Source organism: Penaeus chinensis, chromosome 9 (genome assembly GCF_019202785.1).
Source record: "Penaeus chinensis breed Huanghai No. 1 chromosome 9, ASM1920278v2, whole genome shotgun sequence".
Taxonomy (NCBI): domain Eukaryota; kingdom Metazoa; phylum Arthropoda; class Malacostraca; order Decapoda; family Penaeidae; genus Penaeus; species Penaeus chinensis.
The window spans coordinates 5,351,849-5,375,848 of NC_061827.1; the positions used below are offsets into that span (position 1 = coordinate 5,351,849).

Consider the following 24,000-nt stretch of genomic DNA (forward strand, 5'->3'; position numbering starts at 1 on the left):
AAGCCTCTCCTTTAGACCACCAAGCTGTGATTGATTTTGCCTTCTGCTTACAAATTCTCTTTTATATGTTACATATATTTGTTACAAGTTGTGTTTTATATACGTGTGCGTTTGCTTGTGCGTGCAAATGCGTGTCTTCCATATACATATATATATATATATATATATATATATATATATATATATATATATATATATATATATATATATATACATATATATATATATATATATATATATATATATATATATACATAAATGATTCGTGGACTAACATACATAAAAATTAATACAAAAATATCACATGATATCTTTAATCAGGCAAAAATATACACATTCATGATACACATATATTAATACTTAAGAAAACATTATGTCCTTCATTTTTCTTTGACACAATGGACTGCATAATTAATTGAGGTATCGGAAAGCCAAAACCAGTTATTGGTCAAGGGATTATAGCCCATGCCGTGCACAAGTCTCGTAACAAATCCATCTGCAAAGAAAACCAACAGAATATCAAGTAAACGTGCATAATAACAACATAATAAAGGAGAAACAATAAAGTTTAACATACACAAAAAATGAAGTAACAGAAATAACCCAGTTGCATATAACACCAACACAAAACTAATCTCCTTTAGATATTTTTTCTGGCATCTCTACCCAAATTTTGACTATGGTACCCAATGGCACCAGGTAACTGCACTGTCCACTGTGGTTTTTGTTTGCACACAACTGGCTCTACAAGTGCTTTGTCCCCAATTAGTCAATTTGTGGGCCTACCTGACCTCACCTGACCATTCCTAAAATTTTATTTCTGCTGAAGCTGTTAACATCATTATTTCTACTAATATTATTACTGACACTGGGATTATTATAATGTTATTATCAATACTATTAGAAGTAAGATATGAAAAATAAACATCTTTCAAAAATTCAAGGAAAAGGGTAAACAGGTGAGATCAGGTAAAGCTGGTAATTGTCTCTGTGGTGACTAAGCTCTTATGGAGGCATCTGCGCACATGCAAAATCAATAACCGAGCCAAAAAAAAACACCCAAACACTGCGGCCAATTTCCTTAATATTTAATACAAATCCATCATTAAGGGTTGCACAGTCTGATGTAGCTCAAAGGGGAGAATATATAAAAAAAAAAAAATATATATATATATATATATATATATATATATATATATATATATATATATATATATATGTGATCTGAAAATAAATAAAGCTAAAAATTCATAAAATGAGGAGACATTCTTTCAGTGCACTGGAGGAGAGTAGAGGAGGGAAATTTAGTTCATCCATGGAGCCCAAAAAAAATTATAAATTCACTGAAGAAACTTTTGACAAAAAAAAAAAAAAAAAAAAAAAAAAATATATATATATATATATATATATATATATATATATATTCTCTATAAATCCCTTGCCAGCCCAATAAAACTTACATTTCTCGAGCACGAACAGAAGCTCCTGGCGAGGGATGAACTTATTCCAGTCGTGAGTCCCAGGAGGCAGAAGATGGAGAACGTACTCTGCTATAGCGATTCCTCCAACCCAAGAAAATGGGGTCTTGTTGATGGTTGTTATGAAAAATGAACCACCAGGCTGTGTAGGGGAAATGCTGGTTAAAGACAGAAGAAAAGGCAAAGGGAAAGGGGGAGAGAGAGAGCGAGAGAGAGAGAGAGAGCGAGAGAGAGAGAGAGAGAGAGAGAGAGAGAGAGAGAGAGAGAGAGAGAGAGAGAGAGAGAGAGAGAGAGAGAGAGAGAGAGAGAGAGAGAGAGAGAGAGAGAGAGAGAGAGAGAGAGAGAGAGAGAGAGAGAGAGAGAGAGAGAGAGAGAGAGAGAGAGAGAGAGAGAGAGAGAGAGAGAGAGAGAGAGAGAGAGAAAGTGAGGTGAGGATTAGGGTGAGAGTGAGAGTGAGAGTGAAAGTGAGGGTGAAAGTGAGAGGGTGATGGTGAGGATGAGGGTGAGAGTGAGGGTAAGGTTGAAAATGAAGGTTAGAATGAGGGTGAAAATGAGGGTGACAGTGAGAGCGAAGGTGAAAGTGAAGGTGAGAATGCAGGTAAGGGTGAGGGCATGGGCAAGTTCAAATGCAATATTGAATGCGAGGGTAAGGATGAGAATGAGCACAATGGTAAGGGTGAGAATAAGTGTGAGTGTAACAGACAAGCAGACAGATAAACAGACAGACAAACAGAGATAGATAAACAGGGAGACAGTTATAGACAGCCATAGAGGTATAGTTCCTTAATCATTGTATATAAGTCTTTACAAATCTATTACTTTCTTTCCGCATAGACTTTCAAATAGTTTTCACATGAATGGACTAATATATGTATGTAAAGTATAAAGAATAAATTCACTGCAATAACAATGACGTTTCACCTTGATTGTCTGTGCGCATGTGCTTAAGAAAAGATCTGTCGACTCCACGTGTTCTAAAACTTCAGATGCTATCACTGCATCGTAGATCTCGTTTAATGTTTCCGCATGCTCTTCTATAGTCCCATATAGATACCTGAAACATGACACATCATTCTTTAGCACCAGGAACTGCAACTCTTTCACTGAAAAGAACATATATTTACAAATATAAAAAGCCTTTTTCTATCTCCACATATCTTATATCACTTTAGACTACACTAAAAATAAAATGTTTAGTAGTTGAAATTATCACCGTAAATTATCACACATTAAATGTTATACTTAAACGTTCTAAAAGGAAAAAAAATCTGTGTATAGTGAAAGCACTATATCATACCAAAATCTACTGTAGTCATTGCTGGTATAAAACATAAAAAGTTTGTATTTTATTTAGCATATTTTTTTTTTTTTTTTTTTTGTAACATAGAGAATTCACAGATCTACACACACAGCTTTAGCCTTGAAATTTCCTAAATTATACAGAATGTGCAAAAATGATTCTGTGAAAGCCAAGTACACGTTTATGGTCAACAGTAAAATTTCTACTACTACGCACACGAAAGTACTGCCTTCCATCCATTTGCAAAGAAATTTCCGACTCACTCACTCGACATTCCGGTGTACTTTTGGATCTTGTTCTGCATGGAGCTTGGCAACGGTGATATTCTCTTCTGCCGCATCAAGACCTACAACTGATGCTCCCAACCTGGCTAAGGGCTTGCAGAGGAAAATAAGACACATTAACCCTGTGATTACTAGATATTTGCCTGTCCACTGCTCTCTTGTTCTATCATTTTCATTTACTGGATAGCTTAATAAACCCTTGTTATCAAGGAGTCAATTATTAAGCCTGACCCTTTCCTTTTTTTGGGGGGAAATAGGTTTATATCTAATACCCATTAATTATCATCTATAACAATATGAAGAGTGATAAAAATGAAAACCTATCTAAAAATTCAAGTAATAGGGTAAACAAAGAAGGTCTGGTAGGCCTAATACGGACTCCTTGGTAACTTGTTCAACCATGTATAAGTGTAAACGAAAATGATTATTTCAATTAATAGTGGACAGGTCATGTATAAATGCTCTCCCAGCATTAACAAATTAAAAAAAAGACAAGCAATTTAATCCAATCAAGTTATCAGTCATAAAACCAACTGCTGCAAACACAGATTAATCTGAAGATAAATAAAGGCAAAAATTCATAAAATGATGAGACATCCTTTCACTGAACTGGAGGAGAGTAGAGGAAGGAAATTTAGTTCATCCATGGAGCCCAAAAAATTGATAAAATCACTGAAGAAATTTTTGACTAAGTAAATAAATTTATATTCCAATAATAATATATGACAAAACTGAATTTATAAATCCCACTTAAATAATTCATATGTACTTGTGTTATTCTATATCATGCTTGAAGGTGACAGTTTTATTCTTTTACTTATCAAATCTTTACACAAAGTTTTTATCAACACTCTCAGCTGAGGAAGTAGGTATCTCATTCCATCTCGTGATCTATTACTAAGCAAAGTAGTACAACATCAAATACCCTTCTCCAATTAGTAATATTTGTGCATAATGAGATTACCAAAATGCTACAATTTAACATCAGAGAGAAGCAATCCAAACTTTTAACAAATATACTCTTAAGAAAAAGACATTACCTCGCATAAAATCCCACCACCACATCCAACATCGAGAATTTTCAGTCCTTTTAAGGGAGTGGGCCCCTCTACATACTCTGGCTTGGCAATACCAGACTGTATTAAGCCATCACAGATCATAGACACTCTGTAACACAAAGAAATGTTTTTGTTAAGAGAGAGATAGAGAAAGACAGAGAGACAGAGAGAGAGACAAAGAGAGAAAGAGAAAGAGAAAGAGAAAGAGAAAGAGAAAGAGAAAGATATATATATATATATATATATATATATATATATATAATATATTATATTATATATATGTATTATATATATAATATATATAACATATACATAAATATAATATATATATAATATATTATATATATATCAATAAAATATATATATATATATATATATATATAAATATGTATGTATGTATGTATATATATATATATATATATATATATATATATATATATATATATATATATATAAAATATACATATATATAATATATATATTATATATATATATATATATATATATATATATATATATATATATATAAAATATACATATATATAATATATATATTATATATATATATATATATATATATATATATATATATATATAATATATATATATAATATATATATATATATATATATATACCGGTATATATATATAATATATATATACATATATACCAGGTATATATATACACATACATATAGTGATTCCTTCAAAATATTGCTATCATTAAAATATTCATCAATTACCTGGCTTCAAGAATGGAAAATTTAACCCAGTAACCCTTCATTCATGCAACACCCTTAGAAATATATAGAACCCTCTGAAATATATAGAATGAAAACCTAAACACCTACTCAAACTCTGTTGGGTCTATATATCAACCAATCTGGTTAAGAGAACCACCAAAGAAGCTTTGTTAAATAAGATATAAATACATGTGTTTCTATTTTAACCTATCAAAACAACAAGAAGCTGAAAACGTCAACCAACCTTAATTTATTAAGGGAATGGAGGGGCTTGCAGTCCCCATGAGGGTCCCACCACGAGCTTGCCATTAACCTGAACTTTGCCACCTCCTCTTCAACATATGTAGTTTCTTTGCCATTTCTGGATGTGAAGTCTGTGTTCTCATCTTGAATACTTTGTTCATGTTGTTGGAAACTTGACGTTGATGTAGACACTTCTCTGGGTATACCGCTCCTGTAAAACATATTTTTCTATTAAACCCATGTTACTGGGAAACTGTATCATAGTGTTTGCAGTAGTTAAGTTTTGTGAAGGGTCTCTGGCATAGATGGCTCCACAAGTGCTTAGTCACAGAGGAGTCAATTAGTAAACATTGTGATCTCACCTGATTTTACGGTTCCTTTATATAATGGGAAAAATGTTTTTTTTTTACTAATGCTATCAATGCTGTAATTATTATTGTTGGCATTATATATCATATAATACTAACAGCATTATATGATAGCAGAAAACACTTAAGAAAATCAAGGCAAAGGGTAAACAGGTGAGATAGAGAGTACTCATAACTAGCTCACTGGAGACTTAGTACTTGTGGTGCCACCTATGTGTAAAGACAATTAATCACCTAAACTCACAGTTGACATGGCATGTGGCACTGGGTTAAATACATTTTGACAGAATGCTACAAAGACTGAATACTGACTGAACTTTTAAAATCAACTTTGCCTATTATATATAATTCAAGGCTCTTCATTCTACATAGCCTACTTAACCAGTCTCTGCTTTCAAGACAAAACAATTTAATCACTTTATGGCATAGCAGCAGTAACACACATAAAGTATAAATAAAGTATGTGCAATGAATCCACTTTTAAATGTATACAAATATATTGCTTTTCTTTACTGCTTTCTTTTCTATTGAATAAATACCCAAATATAAGTACTATTACAATTCTCCTGTTATTACTCTCTTCAGCAGAATAAAGATTGTATAATGATTATCATTCAAGGCAATATCAAACAGTAACAATACTGACTCCTTATGACTGCTTAGAAATCATCTGAGATTTCCTTACCATTGTAATCTTTCTGCACATGCTGGGGTTCTGGAGATCAGTATCCTCTGCAGGCCTCTTGTGGCTAGGCATGATGTGATTCTACCGAGCATCGTAAATTCTTAAAGGTGTAGCTAATGTTATGTTGACACTGGAAGAGCAAAAACAGCCATTAACATGATCCATTTTTTTCAATTTCAAATCCATGCCCATGTAGATGTCATCATAAGGTTCTTGTAGTAATAGCACAGAAAGCTTTACTCTTACTCTTAGATTTATTTATAAATTTGGAATATCTGAGGACACAAATGCCTCTCATACTAGGCACAAACCTACCGGCACCCTAGCAAAGGCCTACAGGCATGCTAACAAATCTCAATTTTTTTTCCACAACTGTCACTTGTTACATTCCTGAACAATTTATGATACATTATGATTATTATAACAAAACTTATTATAACAATATATCACACAATAACTAACAAAATACTAACGGAAGTAGGAGTAGTTAAACCAATCAAAATATTAGCTGAGACATGAAGCTGTTAAGGATGATGAAATCTTATTAGATTATATTGCAATACAAGAGCACAGTTATGTAAAATCAGCAGCTGGTATAAAAGAGACAATATTTCCAAAGATACACCAGAAACATAAGAAAAACAATCAGTAACTTACTCCCGGAAAAAAAAAAAAAATCCTGTTCGTTTCAATTCCCAATAGCTTTTCCTGAAAGGCAATACCCTTAACAAACTCAAAGAAGGCCTTTATAAGTCACACTTACAAAATAAAATTCTGAAAAGACCTACAGTAATCAAGAGTACCTGTAAATGTGCTCATTAACGAAACAAAACTCATTTAAATATTTAAAAAAAAAAAAATCTCCCATTTCGTAAATTCTACTCTCATAATTACTCAATATCTCAACAACCAAACGTCATACTTTCTCACTACCTCAATAGATATCATTCACGGCGTCAATTTCCCACACCAGGACACAAAAATCATCCCATATTACGTGCAAATTACTTTCTAAACAGCGTCTCCAAAAATCAGCTGATCCTCTGTCGTCTTACCTAATTGTTGTTATGATTCCGGCGTTCGTGTAACTAAGCTTCGGATCCGGATCATGAATACGCGAACGGAACTAATGTTACGTCATAAGAGGGGGAAAAACGGTTTAATTACTTTTATGATATGTAGAAAAAATATATGATTTTTTGGTATAAAAGGTACAAAGTCTTTTGGCAATCAGGATTTGTTTTCTCTCTCATCTGCATTACCGTTGTTCTTATTGTTGCCATTTTTATTATTATTATTGGTATTATCACTATTATTGTTTTTATTACTGTTATTATCATTAGCATTATAATTGCTTTTATCATTATTATTATAATTATCATCATCAATATAACTATTATTGTTATCATCATTAATAACATTGATATGTCCTTGTCTTTATTATAATTATTATGTATAATTACTACTATCATTATTTATCATTACTATTATTATAATTATCAGCATTATCTTTTTTGTTATTACTATGTTGTTGTTATCATTATTATGAGAATAATCATTATTGATTTCATCGTGGTTATCATAATTTTCTCATTATCATTGTGTATTTTGTTGCCATCTTTATTATCAGTATTATTCTTATCCTTTCTATCGCCACCTTCATTATCTCATTATCAATGTTGGGAATCACTTAGTACAAATATTCATATTCTTGGTTCATGGTAATTTGAAAATAGCAATAATTAATATGTAACTGATACCTGCCTGATGTTGTTTTCTCTCTCTCTCTCCCTCTCTCTCTCTCTCTCTCTCTCTCTCTCTCTCTCTCTCTCTCTCTCTCTCTCTCTCTCTCTCTCTCCCCCTCTCTCTCTCTCTCTCTCTCTCTCTCTCTCTCTCTCTCTCTCTCTCTCTCTCTCTCTCTCTCTCTCTCTCTCGCTCTCTCTCTCTCTCTCTCCCTCTCCCTCTCCCTCTCCCTCTCCCTCCCTCCCTCTCCCCCCCCCTCTCTCTCTCATTTATAAACAAAAACACACATGCACACACACACACACACACATAGAAAGAGGAAGAGAGAGAGAGAGAGAGAGAGAGAGAGAGAGAGAGAGAGAGAGAGAGAGAGAGAGAGAGAGAGAGAGAGAGAGAGAGAGAGAGAGAGAGAGAGAGAGATAAACGCAAACCTACCACACTCTCAAATGTACACATATACACACAGAAGCTATGAATAATGAACATACACCTAATCCAACATCGAAACAGAAATAAAGCGTAAATATACATTTCCCCTAAAATGTGTCAGCATGTGTGCCGCGGCCATGAGAACCGGCGACTCTGCGATCTGGTAATGTTTGTGTGTTATTTTTGGACTACACAGTATGTCCTAGTCTATCGTACGTCCACAGTTAACGGTGTAAATATGGTGTTTTTCACGTGATATTGTCTTAAAGTAAATCAAATACGGTATCCTTATCTCCCGTGTGTGATATCGACGTTGACACGTTGTGATTTTAGTGTAAGGTAAGTAATGTGGGTTGCCTGCTCTTCCTGCTTCTGTATTGGAAGACCCGATGAATCATTAGCTAAATGAAGATTTAATGTTGTTTCAGCCGCTACATATAATTTAATATGGATGGATATGGGTTATGTCTCCTGTGCTTGAGGGATAACGATCGTGCTTTATGGCAGAACACGGAAATTTATCCCATACTGATTTCCATGTGACATTTTTAGACCAAAGTGTCTGCTGTCTGTGCCTATTAATGTTTAGGCTTTGTGTCACAGAGTCAGTCTCTCCATTGTGATATTGAGGAATGGTAAATGACTGTGTGTGTGTTAAATGGTTATACAGAACTGTTACAGGTATATACATATATCTATGTATACATACTGTGAATGTGTATGTGCTTATATCTTGTGTAAGTGTGTGTTTTTGTGTATATATATTGTGAATGCATTTGTAGCCTGTGAATATGTATGTGAACATATGCTTTCTATGCATATGTTTTTTGTAGGTTCTTTGTATGTATATCTTCTTTATATTTGTTTGAATATTATGTCTATACCCAGTATATCCATATGTGATTGTATATATCTTATACATACATGCATTATATATATATATATATATATATATATATATGTGTGTGTGTGTGTGTGTATATATATAGAGAGAGAGACAGACAGACAGACAGACAGACAGACAGACAGACAGACAGACAGACAGACAGACAGACAGACAGACAGACAGACAGACAGACAGACAGACAGACAGACACACACACACACACACACACACACACACACACACACACACACACACACACACACACACACACACACACACACACACACACACGCATTTATATGCTTATGTGTATGTGTGTGTGTGTATATATATATAAAGATATATATATATATATATAATTATTTATAAATATGTTTTTTTTTTTAAATGTATGTGTGTGTAAATATGTGTGTGTGTATGAGTGTATATGTGTGGGTGCATGCATGGGTGTGTGTATATGTATATGTATATGTATGTATATGTATATGTATATATATATATATATACATGTATATGCATACTTACACTTACACTTGTGTGTGTGTGTGTGTGTGTGTGTGTGTGTGTGTGTGTGTGTGTGTGTGTGTGTGTGTGTGTGTGTGTGTGTGTGTGTGTGTGTGTGTACATGTATACACACACATCTACATATATATATATATATACACATCTACATATATAAACATATACATATATATATACACATACTTATATGCATATGTACATATATGTATACATATATAGAGATATATATAATATATATATGCATATAAGCATATGTACATATGTATATACATATATTTATTTTATTTACATTTATATATGCATACATATACATATATATCTATGTCTTTATATATATATATATATATATATATATATATATATGTATATGCATATATATATACATATATATATGTATATAGGCATATATGCATGTATATGCATATTTACACACACACACACACACACACACACACACACACACACACACACACACACACACACACACACACACACACACACACACACACACACACACACACACACCCACACACACACACATACACACACACACACACCTATAATGTATATATATCCACACATATATATACATCTCCATAAATATATGTATAGCATATATATATATATAAAATTATATATTTATAAAAATAAATATATATAAATATATATATATATATAATTTATTTTTACAGACACACACATGCACATGCATATATAGTTATCATTGGCTTGTCAGTCTCAGAGTTGTCCCTAGATAGTTCCTTCCACGTCTTCTGTGTCTCATTCGTGAGTTCACCCCTCTTCCTATCTGTGTTGATAGGAATTCTCTGCCTCTGCTTCCCTCAGATGTTGCAAGCCTTTAGACCTCTCTTGCAGGTGTTCTTGTAGCCTAATGCAATCTGAAGTCAGTTGGCCAAACTGTACATCCTTAGGGATCCTTCCATTCTCCATACATTGAGCATGTCCTAATGAATGAAGACAACGTTGACTGAGTATGGAGTAGATGGTCTGTATATTAGTGCATTGCAAAATGTCCTTGTTTGGTACACAAATTTTCCAGCTAAATGTTAGTAAGCACTGAAAGCATTGCATGTGGATGGCATTTAGTCAATGTGTGGTCCTTGCCTCATTCCCATATGGTAACACACCCAGTGCACAGGCCCAGTATACTTGTATTTTTGTGTGGATTAACAAACTCTCTTGGTTAATCTGGCCATTGTGGTGTTGGCTTTCCCAAGTCATGTGTTAAGTTCAACACCAAATCACAGAGTGTTTGTGATAGTGGATCCTATGTAGGTAAATATATCCACAGTTTTTAATGTTACATTATTCATTGTGATAGTGTGTGGGATGCTTCTCCCTATGTGCACACACTTCTTCTTGAGACTCAGTAAGTCTGAATAGCTTGCATGCATTGTCAAAACAGTAACTCAATCTCTGGAGACCTGCTATTCTGTGGGCCATGAGTGCTACATCATTGGCAAAGAGCATCTCTCTTAACAGCAAGGTCTTCATCTTTGTCTGGAAGTGCAGTTATGCTAAGTTAAATAGCTTGCCATCAGATCTTGATGCAGATACACTTTCAGTGGATGTGTTGAATCCATGTGACAGTGTTTGGTATTAATTGTTAAGGTTTTAATGAAATTCATTATTTTGTAATAACACCTCTTGTTTTATATTATTGGTAATGTCACTGGTTGGCCTAGCTGGTTATCATGAAGTCTTTGTTTTTGGTGATATGTGATCAAGTAACTCAATGTGTCTCTATATCTATTTTCTCCTTGCTGGAATTCACTTAAACACTGTGTTCCTTTTCTTTCTTTAATAAGTGTACAGAATATACTTCATAAATCATTACTTACCCTGATGCTATATGTATATCTATATAAGGACAATCACTCCTTAACCAACTAGTAGATAATGAGTCAATAACTCTCCCTAAATGCTGTGTTGTGAGTGCCCCATCTATCATGCCTGGCTGCATATATAAATGATTCTAGTTATCATGACTATCATGACTATCATGACTTTATCACATAAAAATGAACTATCATTTTGTACCATCTATTTTGATGACTGTCGACAAAACCAGATTAATCCAGCCCTCATTTCTTCCTTGTGCTTCCTGTGTCACAATGAATTCTCACTTATCTTATTCCAGGGTCGTATGATTGGGTTGCCTCTCTTCACTTTTGAAAATAGTCTTTGAACAAACCTTTCCATCTCTTCCTCCCTGTTTCTCGTATTTATATTTTTCATTTTCATTTTTTGCAGGTTAGATGCCATACCTGCAAATGGTTCCATAGTCAACATCACTTAAACAGGACAGAAGTTATCTGAATTTGGACCATCAGTCAGCACCCAGCAGGAGTCCATTGCCAAATCTTATATAGGCTATAAACTTCTTTTGTGGTAAGCGTAGAATAGGAGTAAAAGGAAAACAATGCATTCATGAGAACAGGCATGTGCAGCTGGTACTTTTAGACTTTAAATTTGTTGTCCACTTATACATTTTACATACTGGAGAGTATACCAGTGTACCTCAACTGCAAGGATGACAGCTCCAATACTGTCAGCAGTAACATAGCTCTGGCAGTACTAGTATATAGTATAATAGTATTATCTATCACTACAAGTACCACTAGAGACATTGCTAGTATCCTGATGTGTTCATAATTGGTATTTATCAGTAGATCTTTCATTATGTGGATGACAGTTTCAAAGTATAGTAGTACCAGTAGTACAACCCAACTCTGGCTTTTATATTTGATAATATTTGTTATGAACTAAACAATATGGAAATCAAAGTCAAGGACATGACAGTGTATCTAGAAACATATATTTTTATATGTAGATTACTGTTTATTTGTATATGAATATATATAATTTAAAGACAGTACAAGTTCACATATTCAGTACTGATTAATTTTACCACTCTATGTTCATGCACATTCATAGATACATACAAACATACATGTGAATACAGAATACAGTAGGTAGGCTCGTGCTAATTGAATAATGAATGATTAACTTGAAAGTGGACGGGTCATACATTGAAACTGTTTCACACGAAAAATACTTAGTATCTGCTCAGTAAAGTCTTTAGTACTTTGAACAATAAAAGAAATAACATGTTAAATGATTGACTTAAAAGTGGAGATGGTCACACATCAAAACTATTTTACATGAAAATGCACAATATCCTCTCAGTAAAGTCTTTGTTAGTCTGCAGTTAAAGAAATGTTAATCTACCTGATGAACAACACAATCAGTCTTATTTAAAGTCTGCCATAGTGAGAGAGGCTATCCACTTCACCAGTATTATGGGATTTGTCAGTATTGACTTTTTTATTCCAAAGTGCATTAATCTTCTTGGACAAAAGTAATAATGGATTGTATAAGAGGTGGGCTGAGAGAGAAGGATATGCACAAAAAGAAATATGTGTGTATTTATGAGTGAATGTGTGAGTGTGAGTGTGAGTGTGAGTGTGTGTGTGTGTGTGTGTGTGTGTGTGTGTGTGTGTGTGTGTGTGTGTGTGTGTGTGTGTGTGTGTGTGTGTGTGTGTGTGTGTGTGTGTGTGTGTGTGTACATATATATATATATATATATATATATATATGCATGTATGCATTTGGTGTATGAATATGTATATAATATATATTGTAAATTACATATACATATACATATATATACGTATATGCATGCAGATGTATGAATATGCATATACTAAATTACATAAATATATAAATGTATGTATGTAAGTATATGTATATATAATTTACAATATATAGTATATGCATTTTCATACACCCACATGGATACATGCAATGTATATATATGTATACAGGCATACATATATATACATATACATATATATACATATATATATATATATATATATACATACATGTATATAGACACATACATACATATACATATACACACACAGACACATATATGCTTAGAAAGGATAAATTTAAAGATATACATATTTGTATACAAATATTAATGTTTGTATTTATATATATGTATATATATTTGTGTGTGTGTGCTTGTGCGTGTGTGTGCTTGTGCGTGTGTGTGCTTGTGCGTGTGTGTGCTTGTGCGTGTGTGTGTGTGTGTGTGTGTGTGTGTGTGTGTGTGTGTGTGTGTGTGTGTGTGTGTGTGTGTGTGTGTGTGTGTGTGTGTGTGTGTGTGTGGAGAGCATATTTATGTATTGATAGATAGATAGATAAATAGATAGATATAGATATATTTGTTTTTCATTTGTTCATTTATATAGTCTTTATATTTATTTATATTCATATATTTATTAATTTTTATCTTTTTATCTATCTAGATATCTGTATATCTATATATGTATGTATGTATGTTTATATATGTGTATGTGTATGTATATGTACATGTATATGTCCATATACATATTCATATACATATGCATATATATATACTTAAACTTAATCTTACATACATAAACATTATATATATATATATATATATATATATATATATATACATATGTTCATAAACCTATATATATATACCTATATACATACATACATACATATATACATAGATATACATACATATGTAGACACAAACACACATACACACACATATGTAAAGATATGTAAAGTTTTATAAGAAAAAAAGATAGCAACATTGCTTTGATATGTATCCAAACATTTTACTTTCACTAGTGTTTAAATTATTTCTTCAGATAGTTGCTTAATATATTATATATAATTGAGTGGATGTCAACCAGAAATTAAAGTTTTAATGAAAGTGTTGACTTAGATTGAAGAATTTTATGTAACACTTTTCCCTCATATTTTCTTTTTATATTAACATTTGATACAGTTCTCTTTATGTTCATGACTAATGTTATTTGATATTAGATAAGTCACTGTACTAGGTTTCCATCTGTAGAATTCTCAATGTGTTTTAAGAATATAGAATTATGAAGTACATTTTGAGTGTTGTAGCAAGAAAAGCTTCCCTTGTTATGAGAATTACCAGGCTGCATGATTACTAACTTTTGATAGCATGGAGTTTTATTTGTCTTTTTTGTGTGTTTGGTTGTTCTGTGCTTGATGTATTTAATTATGAATAAAAGAATTGAAAAATCAATGTTTTTTTTTATATAACATTTAGTGTGTGAAATATAATCTTTACAATAACTCAATGTTTGAATAATTCCTTGACCTATTGCTAACATGTTTGACTGTTTATCCCTGTAGCACTGTGTGTATATCTTTTGCCATGTATTTAAATCACTCGATGAGAAAAAGCAATTTTCCTATGAACGACTTGTCATCATATGATAAAGGAGTATTAAATACACAAGAGTAAACAATAACCTCAGTAGAGTAGTGCCTTTTGTTTCCGGCTTAATATTTGTTATATGAAAATAAAATTTGGTATATTAATGGACAAGGGAATGTTCTGTTCAGTGATAATATATGTACATCTACTGATTGCACTTACCATTGAGTGAGAGAAGAGACACTTTATAATGTAGATTACAATGAAAGTATTTGTATCGTACAGTTGGCATTTATTAGCAGGATGAGAATAAGAGTTTACTTTCTCTGTGTTTCATACTTTATATATTATTATATATTTCTATTATATATATTATATGTATATTATATATATAATTATATATTTATATATATTATATGTATATTATATATATAATTATATATTTATATTATATATATTTTATGTATATTATATGTATATATACATATATATATATATATATATATATATGAAGCTGCCTCCAAAATACTAAATTCAGTATACAGGCTTATATATACAGTCATTTGTTTTTATTTACTTTGGTAATTTTTAGAACCAAGTACTAGCACAAAGCAGGACCATCAACTCAAGGCTACATTAACATTAGGTTAGACTTTCTGAGGCTGATCGTCCTTCAAGCTGTATCATTTAGTGACAGTTCAGGGTGGAGAAAGGCCCATGGACTAATGAAGGAAGTCATGGCTTAGGGCAAACCAGTAATTAAGTATAAATGGGCCGTGGACCTTCCTGGTGGCTTGCAAGTAGGGAATCTCATGGTTGGAAATGATGGATGGATACAAGCAAAGCGCCCACCCCGCTCATCTATTGGTTTATTAAAAACAGACCAATTGGAGGACAATCACAAATAGGGAACCTGGCAGAGACATTAGATTACTTTCATTCCCTTTATGAAATCGATATCTACACACTGAAGATAGTTTTAAGAGGAATTATTACATTACCGATAAGGGAGATTATGCATTAGGCAAAGGGGCATTGTCACAGAATACAGATTGTTGGAAAAGCTGTGGTTTTTAATGTTGTGTGGTGACCGAAAGTTTGTTCCACGCCATTAAGAAAGGATACCGATTTCTTCTCAAGCTGTGCATTAATATGGCATGATATTTAGTGACCATATACAATTGCTGAATATTGAAGTGGAAAAAAGACAGAAAGAACAGAAATGTTATTATTTTAATAGGCAGCTATTTTTCTTCCGACCTTGTACACAAATATATTGCGATTTACCGAAAGCCAAATTTACCGTTTCAAAAAAATACGAATCATTTTCCTGTATTATAAGGAATAGTAAATAATTTATCAAGTTAACACCGAAAACAATTTGCGAAAAGGCTAAATCATTTGACCGGGCTATTTTCAAGTAGAAAAGGTGCCTGCAAATCATGCATAAGACCCGGATTAACTTATTTTTTGCCTTTTTTTTTTATTGGTGAGGGCAGATATGCGTCATACACACGGTCATATACAGTATTTTACATCATTACTCATCATGTAAAAATGACACAGGCCCCCTCTCATCCTCCCACCTCTAGCCCATCAGGTCTTTGCTTTGTTCTGCTTGATTTTGCTTTGCGACACATCGAGGGCATGGTGCTGTTTCGTGCTGTAAGTCGGGGGTTTAATTACACATGATATCGTAAGCGCTGTTTCGTTTGTCGACAAGACGTTTCTACAGGACCGTTTCAGCAACACAAGAGGTCGAAAGCGGTTAGTTTGTAATTCACATAATATCACTTAATGGGAAAAATTCGTAACAATGTGTGTGTGTGTGTGTGTGTGTGTGTGTGAGAGAGAGAGAGAGCGGGGTCTGAGTCTGAGCGTGTGTGTGTGTGTGTGTGTGTGTGTGTGTGTGTGTGTGTGTGTGTGTGTGTGTGTGTGTGTGTGTGTGTGTGTGTGTGAGTGAGTGAGAGTGTGAGTGTGAGATAAAAGCTAGTGCGAGACAAAAGGGCGGGTGTGTATTCACGCGCGAGTGCCACAGACCGCTCATTTCGACCTCGCCACAGACAAAGATGCAAACAGACAGTCTTGCTTGTGCGTGCATGAACGCTTACGTGTTTGGGGGAGGGGGGAGCGTGTGGTCTTATAAATAAATGTTCTGCGGCAGCCTTGTTATTTATTTACAACGCTGACCTCACGAAGCAATATCTATTCTTGAAAATACATTTCTGAGTCTATCACTGACAAATATAAGTAACAGGTTGTAAGTAACAAGTACTTATCACCTTTTGGAACAGAAATTGGGTCAGGAATTTAAATGACTTCCGGACGGCTGGCAAGGAAAGGTCGTTTGTTTTGTGCAAATAAATAGATGTTAAAAGCAGTTCCGCGTTGGCACAGTGGATTGAAGCCTACAGCAGATAAATTTGATTATTATATTGCTTTTTATTTTTGTCCATTTATAGATGCGTAATCTTTTTATGGTTCTGTTTTAGGTCTTCTCCCTGGCAATCTCTCTCTGTCTGTCTGTCTACCTACCTATCAATGTATCTATCTATTTCCTCCTCCTCTCTTCCTCTCTCATTCTCCCTACTCCCCCGTCTCTCTCTCTCTCTCTCTCTCTCTCTCTCTCTCTCTCTCTCTCTCTCTCTCTCTCTCTCTCTCTCTCTCTCTCTCTCTCTCTCTCTCATTCTCTCTACCCCCCCTTCTCTCTCTCTCTCTCTCTCTCTCTCTCTCTCTCTCTCTCTCTCTCTCTCTCTCTCTCTCTCTCTCTCTCTCTCTCTCTCTCTCTCTCTCTCTCTCTCATTCTCCCTACTCCCCCTTCTCTCTCTCTCTCTCTCTCTCATTCTCCCTACTCCCCCTTCTCTCTCTCTCTCTCTCTTTCTCTCTCTCTGTCTCTGTCTCTGTCTCTGTCTCTCTCTCTCTCTCTCTCTCTCTCTCTCTCCCTCTCTTCCTCTCTCTCTCTCTCTCTCTCTCTCTCTCTCTCTCTCTCTCTCTCATTCTCTCTACTCCCCCTTCTCTCTCTCTCTCTCTCTCTCATTCTCTCTACCCCCCCCTTCTCTCATTCTCTCTCTCTCTCTCTCTCTCTCTTTCTCATTCTCTCTACTCCCCCTTCTCTCTCTCTCTCTCTCTCTCTCTCTCTCTCTCTCTCTCTCTCTCTCTCTCTCTCTCTCTCTCTCTATCTCTCTCTCTCTCTCTCTCTCATTCTCTCTACCCCCCCTTCTCTCTCTCTCTCTCTCTCTCTCTCTCTCTCTCTCTCTCTCTCTCTCTCTCTCTCTCTCTCTCTCTTTTTCTCCTTCTCTCTACTCCCCCTTCTCTCTCTCTCTCTCTCTTCTTTCTCTCTCTCTCTCTCTCTCTCTCTCTCTCTCTCTCTCTCTCTCTCTCTCTCTCTCTCTCTCTCTCTCTCTCTCTCTCTCTCTCTCTTTCTCCTTCTCTCTATCTCTCTCTATTGCAGCAATGAAAGACACTGGTTGGTGGGAGTTATAAGCCATGTGCGATTTCATGTTTACTTTCCGATTGTCAAAAAGGACTTGAGGTTCTGCGACTTCCTCTTCTTTTCCTCCTCTTTGTTTATTTTTTCTTCTTTCGTTTAAAGTTTCAAGGTGTTGAGTACTGAAATATCCCCACGCGGATTTTTGGCGGTATATGTACACGCGCATTCACACGCACGCATACGCACAAACGCATGTATGCACGCACACGCACACACGCGCACAAACGCACATGCACACACACGCACACGTGTGTGTGTGTGTGTGTGTGTGTGTGTGTGTGTGTGTGTGTGTGTGTGTGTGTGTGTGTGTGCTCGCGCGCATACATACATACAGATACATCACTACGGGTATCACTTCAGAGATTGCGCTATAAAGAGAAACATGTTATTTAACCTTGGCTACGACAAATTAATTATTTGTAGGTCTACCGAATGAATAGATATCCAACTTAAAAGGCCTCGGAGGTAGGGCAAGAAATTCAAATCATTATCGTTATATTCTTTACAGCAGTGGTCACTTGGGAAACCAGTCTGTGAAGGGATACCAGAAGCTTATATTTCGTGGAATTGAAATAATACCAACTGGCCGAGAGGGCGATTCCCACTTCAAAATATTTGACTTTGAATATTAACGTTTTCTATACTCTTTTAAGTTTCCCCATCAGTTGTCAGTCTGCATTTCGACATATTTTTGATTAGTGACTCAATCCGTCAATCATTTATACAACGGTGAAAATAGAGACACATGTGCACGCATATGTGTATGTAAATAAATTATACACACACACACACACATACACACACACACACACACACACACACACACACACACACACACACACACACACACACACACACACACACACACACACACACACACATACACACACACACACACGCACATATATATATATATATATATATATATATATATATATATATAATTTGTGTATATATATGTGTGTGTGTTTATATATAGAGAGATAGCATTTGTTTATTCATACAAACATATATAGATAGATAGATAGATATGTGTGTGTGTTTAGGTACGGAACATTAAGGCGATCACTTTATGTTAAAACAAAGCAGAAGATATGCTATAATCTATGTCTAAATTACACAGGATGTGTCGCTACATTAGTTTGCTACATGCCACTCTAAATACAACCAATGTAGTAACTCGAGTATATTCGAGCTTACCACCACTATCAGTTTGTAAACACACCTACGCGTTCCTGAGATAACCACTTCCCCAGACCGTCGCGTCCATATCGACTACGGTATTCGAATTATGAAGCTGTTCACTGAAAAATAACACTTTGAAGTTACTCTTGAACACGAGGCAGTATTATTTCTGTATTGTTAGAAGTAGTTTATGCAAGGTTTTTGTTACGTAAATGTGCAGTGGTGATATATAGAAATTTGTAGGGAGCAGCTCTACATTGTGATAAGCATACGGAAATATGGTGAAACGATTTTCAGAGGTAAGGGAAAAGGTAGTATGTGGTGGACCTTAGACTTGTGGATTTTGTACTTTTCACAGTTTAGTATGGATAAATCATGAGTGAAACGCACCTGGAAATGTTATTGTATATTTGTGACCAAGTGGATGAAGCTAACCATTTGGTAATATGTTAGATGCTGTTGGTATGTGTAGGAGAGTGTTAGAATACTGTTTTTAGCATGTATAGGAATGTGTCAAATTTTCAGAGAGGTTAAGGTATCCCAGCATACACGTAACATAGCTTACGAGTCAAGACTTAATGTTGAACGATACAGAGATTCTACGGCCGTTCAATTTACACAGTCTACCTTACGCTTTTCTCAGCGTCAGAACCCGGCTTGTCCCACGCTCTTCAGTTGATAAAAATTGAAACAAGGCTAAGAATTATGTTGAAAGAAAAACAAATTGGCGGAAGTTGTACAAAATTGATAGATAAAGTACATTATAATATATATTACAAATCTGTCTGATGCATAAACTTCAAGATTGTGATACTAGTAATACTCTCCCGTGAAACGTGTTGTGCTTGGAACAGCTCATGCTGTCAGAAATCCTATATCTTGTTTACCACGATGCCGTTCTTTCTTAAGAATATAACTAATACAAAATATGTTACGTTTAATGTTATGTATGTGTTTTCAGTCGAGCACGAAGTATTAGGCTGTTATAATATCGGCAGTCAAGAGAAGGTTTAAATTTGTTATTTACGGAAAGCCTTCGTGACATACTTAGGAATAAATTAGTCTTTCTAATACACATCTCTCTCTCTCTCTCTCATATTCATTTTTGAATTATGAAGTTTACAAATAGATGACCAGACTATGCCTAAAAAGAAAGAAAATCTAAAAAACGATGCCATTATGTTAAGATAATGTTAATCTTTTGAGATAAATTCAGAAGTATTATACAGGAAAAGGTTACATATTCAATCTCAAGTATTTCCGGCGTGAAGATTGCCAAGAATCAAGTATTAGTGTAGGTGTTACTGCTGTCAGGGTTGGATCAACACGTAGTTTCATGACCTAGTGATGGAGGGGGAAATAAGGTCTACTAAGAATCAAGGTATGCTGTGAAATAGTAGACTATATAGTAAAAATAAATTGAAAAAGAATGTCTAACCGGAGACAGTATGGAGACAAAACGCAAAAATATACTTGAATGGTGTTTCGATAAAAACGCTATTAATATTATTATTATTATTGTTGTTGTTGTTGCTATTGTTTTGTTGTTGTTAGCTTCATTACCATTAGTTGTTATTCATTATTCGCTATTGATTATTCTTTATAATAGAGAGTCGTCAGCTCATCTAATATCAAAAGAACTATATTCATACTAGTTACACCTTACTTCTATCAAAAATAATGTTAGATAAACAACCACTCTGATGAATGCTTTGATAATGAAAAGAGAATAATAGCATTCCTTGTTTAATTGTTGTTTTCATGTCATTTCAGTAACAGTTTTTTTTTTTTCTTTTGTTATTTTCTTTTAGAAAATATAGCAAATTCGCAACATTCCTCTACCCCTTTTTTCGCACATAAAATTAAGTGTGTCTCCCCTTAAGTTTCATTTTCTCTGGCAAAGATAAAAAAGAAAGCGGAACGCGTATTCTATTTCAGGGTAAATTCTTTTAAAATTGTTTTCGGTTTGTCAGTTTCCTGTTGGGTAAATAAGTGGAACCACAGACTGCCTGTTGTAGACGTGAGGAAAGAAAGTTACAAATATCCCGCGATAGTATGCTCGTCTGCCAAACGTGCAGAACCTTGAAGTGAATTAATCAAACTTTGCATCATTAGATTTGCGAATTTCATCGTCATGTTCGCATTGGTGTTCAGATTAATAGGGAAAAAAGGAGGATTCGTGTGTAGCGAATCTTGAAAGTTTTTATTGGATAATATGTGTGCGTGTGTAGATACGCACGCACAAACAAACGCACACGCACACGTACACGCACACACACTCACACTCACTCACACTCACACTCACACTCACACTCACACTCACACTCACACTCACACTCACCTACCACTCACTTACTAACACACACACAAACTATGCAAGATTCTTATTTATTTATTTATTATTACTTTTCTTGTAAAATTAATCTACGCACCAACGGATGCAAAGGTGATAATGGAATTCGCAAATCGTTCCTGCCATATCAGACGTCCCTTTAATGATGATGCAAAGTTTGATTAATTCGCCTCAAGGATATTTACGCGCGACGGAAGAGCAACTTGCCACGTACGTAAATTATTTACATACTTTTACGAAAGTAAATTGTTTCGAAATTTTGAAACTGACAATGTACACAAATGAATTCCAATGACAAATCGAATTCAGTATTTATTTACTAATCCAATCTCACAGTGAATGCTCAGTTAGAACTAGAAACTCTTTTTTAACAAATGGTTGAGCTTCAACATAGTTTTAGTTTTTAATGCTCCCTGTGGAATTGCTGATTTGTTATTAATCGAGTTAATTGCTTATTTGATTGTCGTTAATTGCTTATTTACCAGTTACTTATTTGGTCTTGCTTGGTTTTTAGTCCATTTCTGTGGATCTGAATGTATAAGAGACCGAGGATGGCCAGGTCTTAAAAAAATCAACTTATGCAGTACCTGTTCGTTAGTTCACTGTTTATTCTTCTTTTGACATTAATTCACTGACCCCCTCCCCCCCCCCCCCCTTAGCCGTTCTAAATAGACATTCTTTGATAAAAAAAAAAAAAAATTGTGAGGTGTAATATCCGAACTTGAATAGGATTTGTTACGATGAAACCATTCTCTCTCTCTCTCTCTCTCTCTCTCTCTCTCTCTCTCTCTCTCTCTCTCTCTCTCTCTCTCTCTCTCTCTCTCTCTCTCTCTCTCTCTCTCTCTCTCTTTTTTTTTTTTTTTTTTTTTACTTCCATCCCTCCCCTCCCTGTCTCCCTTTCATTTCTAGATTTGCCTAACACGCTTAAGTGTACAGGAGAAAAACAAAACAAAAATATATTGATTATATTCTTCCAGCTTTCATGATTTCCCCGTTTACTTAATCTTTCCATTATTTTTTTTCCTTCCCAGTTATGATAAGACGCAAGTAATTTGAATAGTTTTGGGCTCATGTCGGCGAAGTTACAAGAGATGTTGTGCAGAACTGCCTTGCAATTAAGTGAGTTGAGTGAATGTAATCATGATGCCTTTGCAACGTCTTCTTGTGTGTATAACATATTTTTTTTCTTCTTTTTTTTCCTTGTTCTTTTTGTCTGCTTATTTTTCTGACTCGTGTTTTATTCTGAAAGGCTTTTTATTGATCAGGATGTCCCTTGTGTGATTTTCGAAGTCGTTTTATTAACAAAAATAAATATAATCAAGATAAAATAATTAATCCTATTTTAACCGTTGATTATAATCGCTGTTTTGTGGCTTCCAATTATATTCGGAATGGAATAATAATTATTAATATTCTCGTTATGAATTGTACAGCTACGCTAACGAGATACGTATAGTAATGAATATGCTGAAACATTGGTTTAAATATTATCTAATCCAGTAATAGTAACAGTGCATTGTGGGATTCAATATGATACCTCGGATATTAGTAAGGTTACAATTTTCAAAAAATATTTCAGTGATTATAAAAATAACCTCAAAAATAAGTGAGCTTCACACATGGATGTAATGAAGTTAGTGGCGATAAAGACATAAAAAGTGAAATATTAATAGGAATGAGAGTACTTAACTGATTCTATAACAACGATTGTAGTAAAAACAAACCCAGATAACAGAAATGTCACTAAGACAACAGATGCATTGACTGATATAGTAATAATAGAGAGTGCTGGTCATGATGATAATAATACTAATTGTGATACTATTAACAGTAATGGTAAGTGAAATTGATAATAATAATTACAGTAATGGCAATAATGGTAACAGAAATAACGGATAATAATGATAATGACAACAATTAGTTTGAATGATAATAGCAATAAAAACGAGAAAGTTTGTTACGAAGAG

At 34.2% G+C, this 24,000-nt stretch overlaps 2 protein-coding genes across 6 annotated transcripts in view; one reads left to right on the forward strand and one right to left on the reverse strand.

The window, feature by feature from the left end:
- Window positions 1-300: 300 nt before the first annotated feature.
- LOC125028942 (ubiquinone biosynthesis O-methyltransferase, mitochondrial-like) lies at window positions 301-7,236 on the reverse strand. Of its 5 annotated transcripts, XM_047618584.1 has the most exons (10): window positions 7,093-7,200; window positions 6,817-6,867; window positions 6,633-6,680; window positions 6,160-6,289; window positions 5,108-5,317; window positions 4,103-4,229; window positions 3,046-3,155; window positions 2,400-2,532; window positions 1,461-1,620; window positions 301-496 (listed from the first exon to the last, which is right to left on the reverse strand). In XM_047618584.1, the coding sequence occupies exons 4-10, from the start codon at window positions 6,249-6,251 to the stop codon at window positions 381-383; spliced, it is 948 nt and encodes a 315-aa protein (XP_047474540.1). In that variant the 5' UTR covers window positions 6,252-6,289; window positions 6,633-6,680; window positions 6,817-6,867; window positions 7,093-7,200; the 3' UTR covers window positions 301-380. The 5 variants fall into 5 exon arrangements, with proteins under 5 accessions (XP_047474540.1, XP_047474543.1, XP_047474544.1 ...); XM_047618587.1 differs by lacking the exon at window positions 6,633-6,680; XM_047618588.1 differs by lacking the exons at window positions 6,633-6,680; window positions 6,817-6,867; window positions 7,093-7,200 and adding an exon at window positions 7,215-7,236.
- Window positions 7,237-8,513: 1,277 nt separating this feature from the next.
- LOC125028998 overlaps window positions 8,514-24,000 on the forward strand; it is a 42,168-nt gene continuing 26,681 nt past the window's right edge. Inside the window, exons 1-3 of the mRNA XM_047618694.1 lie at window positions 8,514-8,670; window positions 12,014-12,151; window positions 23,065-23,152. The gene's annotated coding sequence lies outside the window, so the exon portion shown is untranslated. The remainder of the gene's footprint in view (window positions 8,671-12,013; window positions 12,152-23,064; window positions 23,153-24,000) is intronic.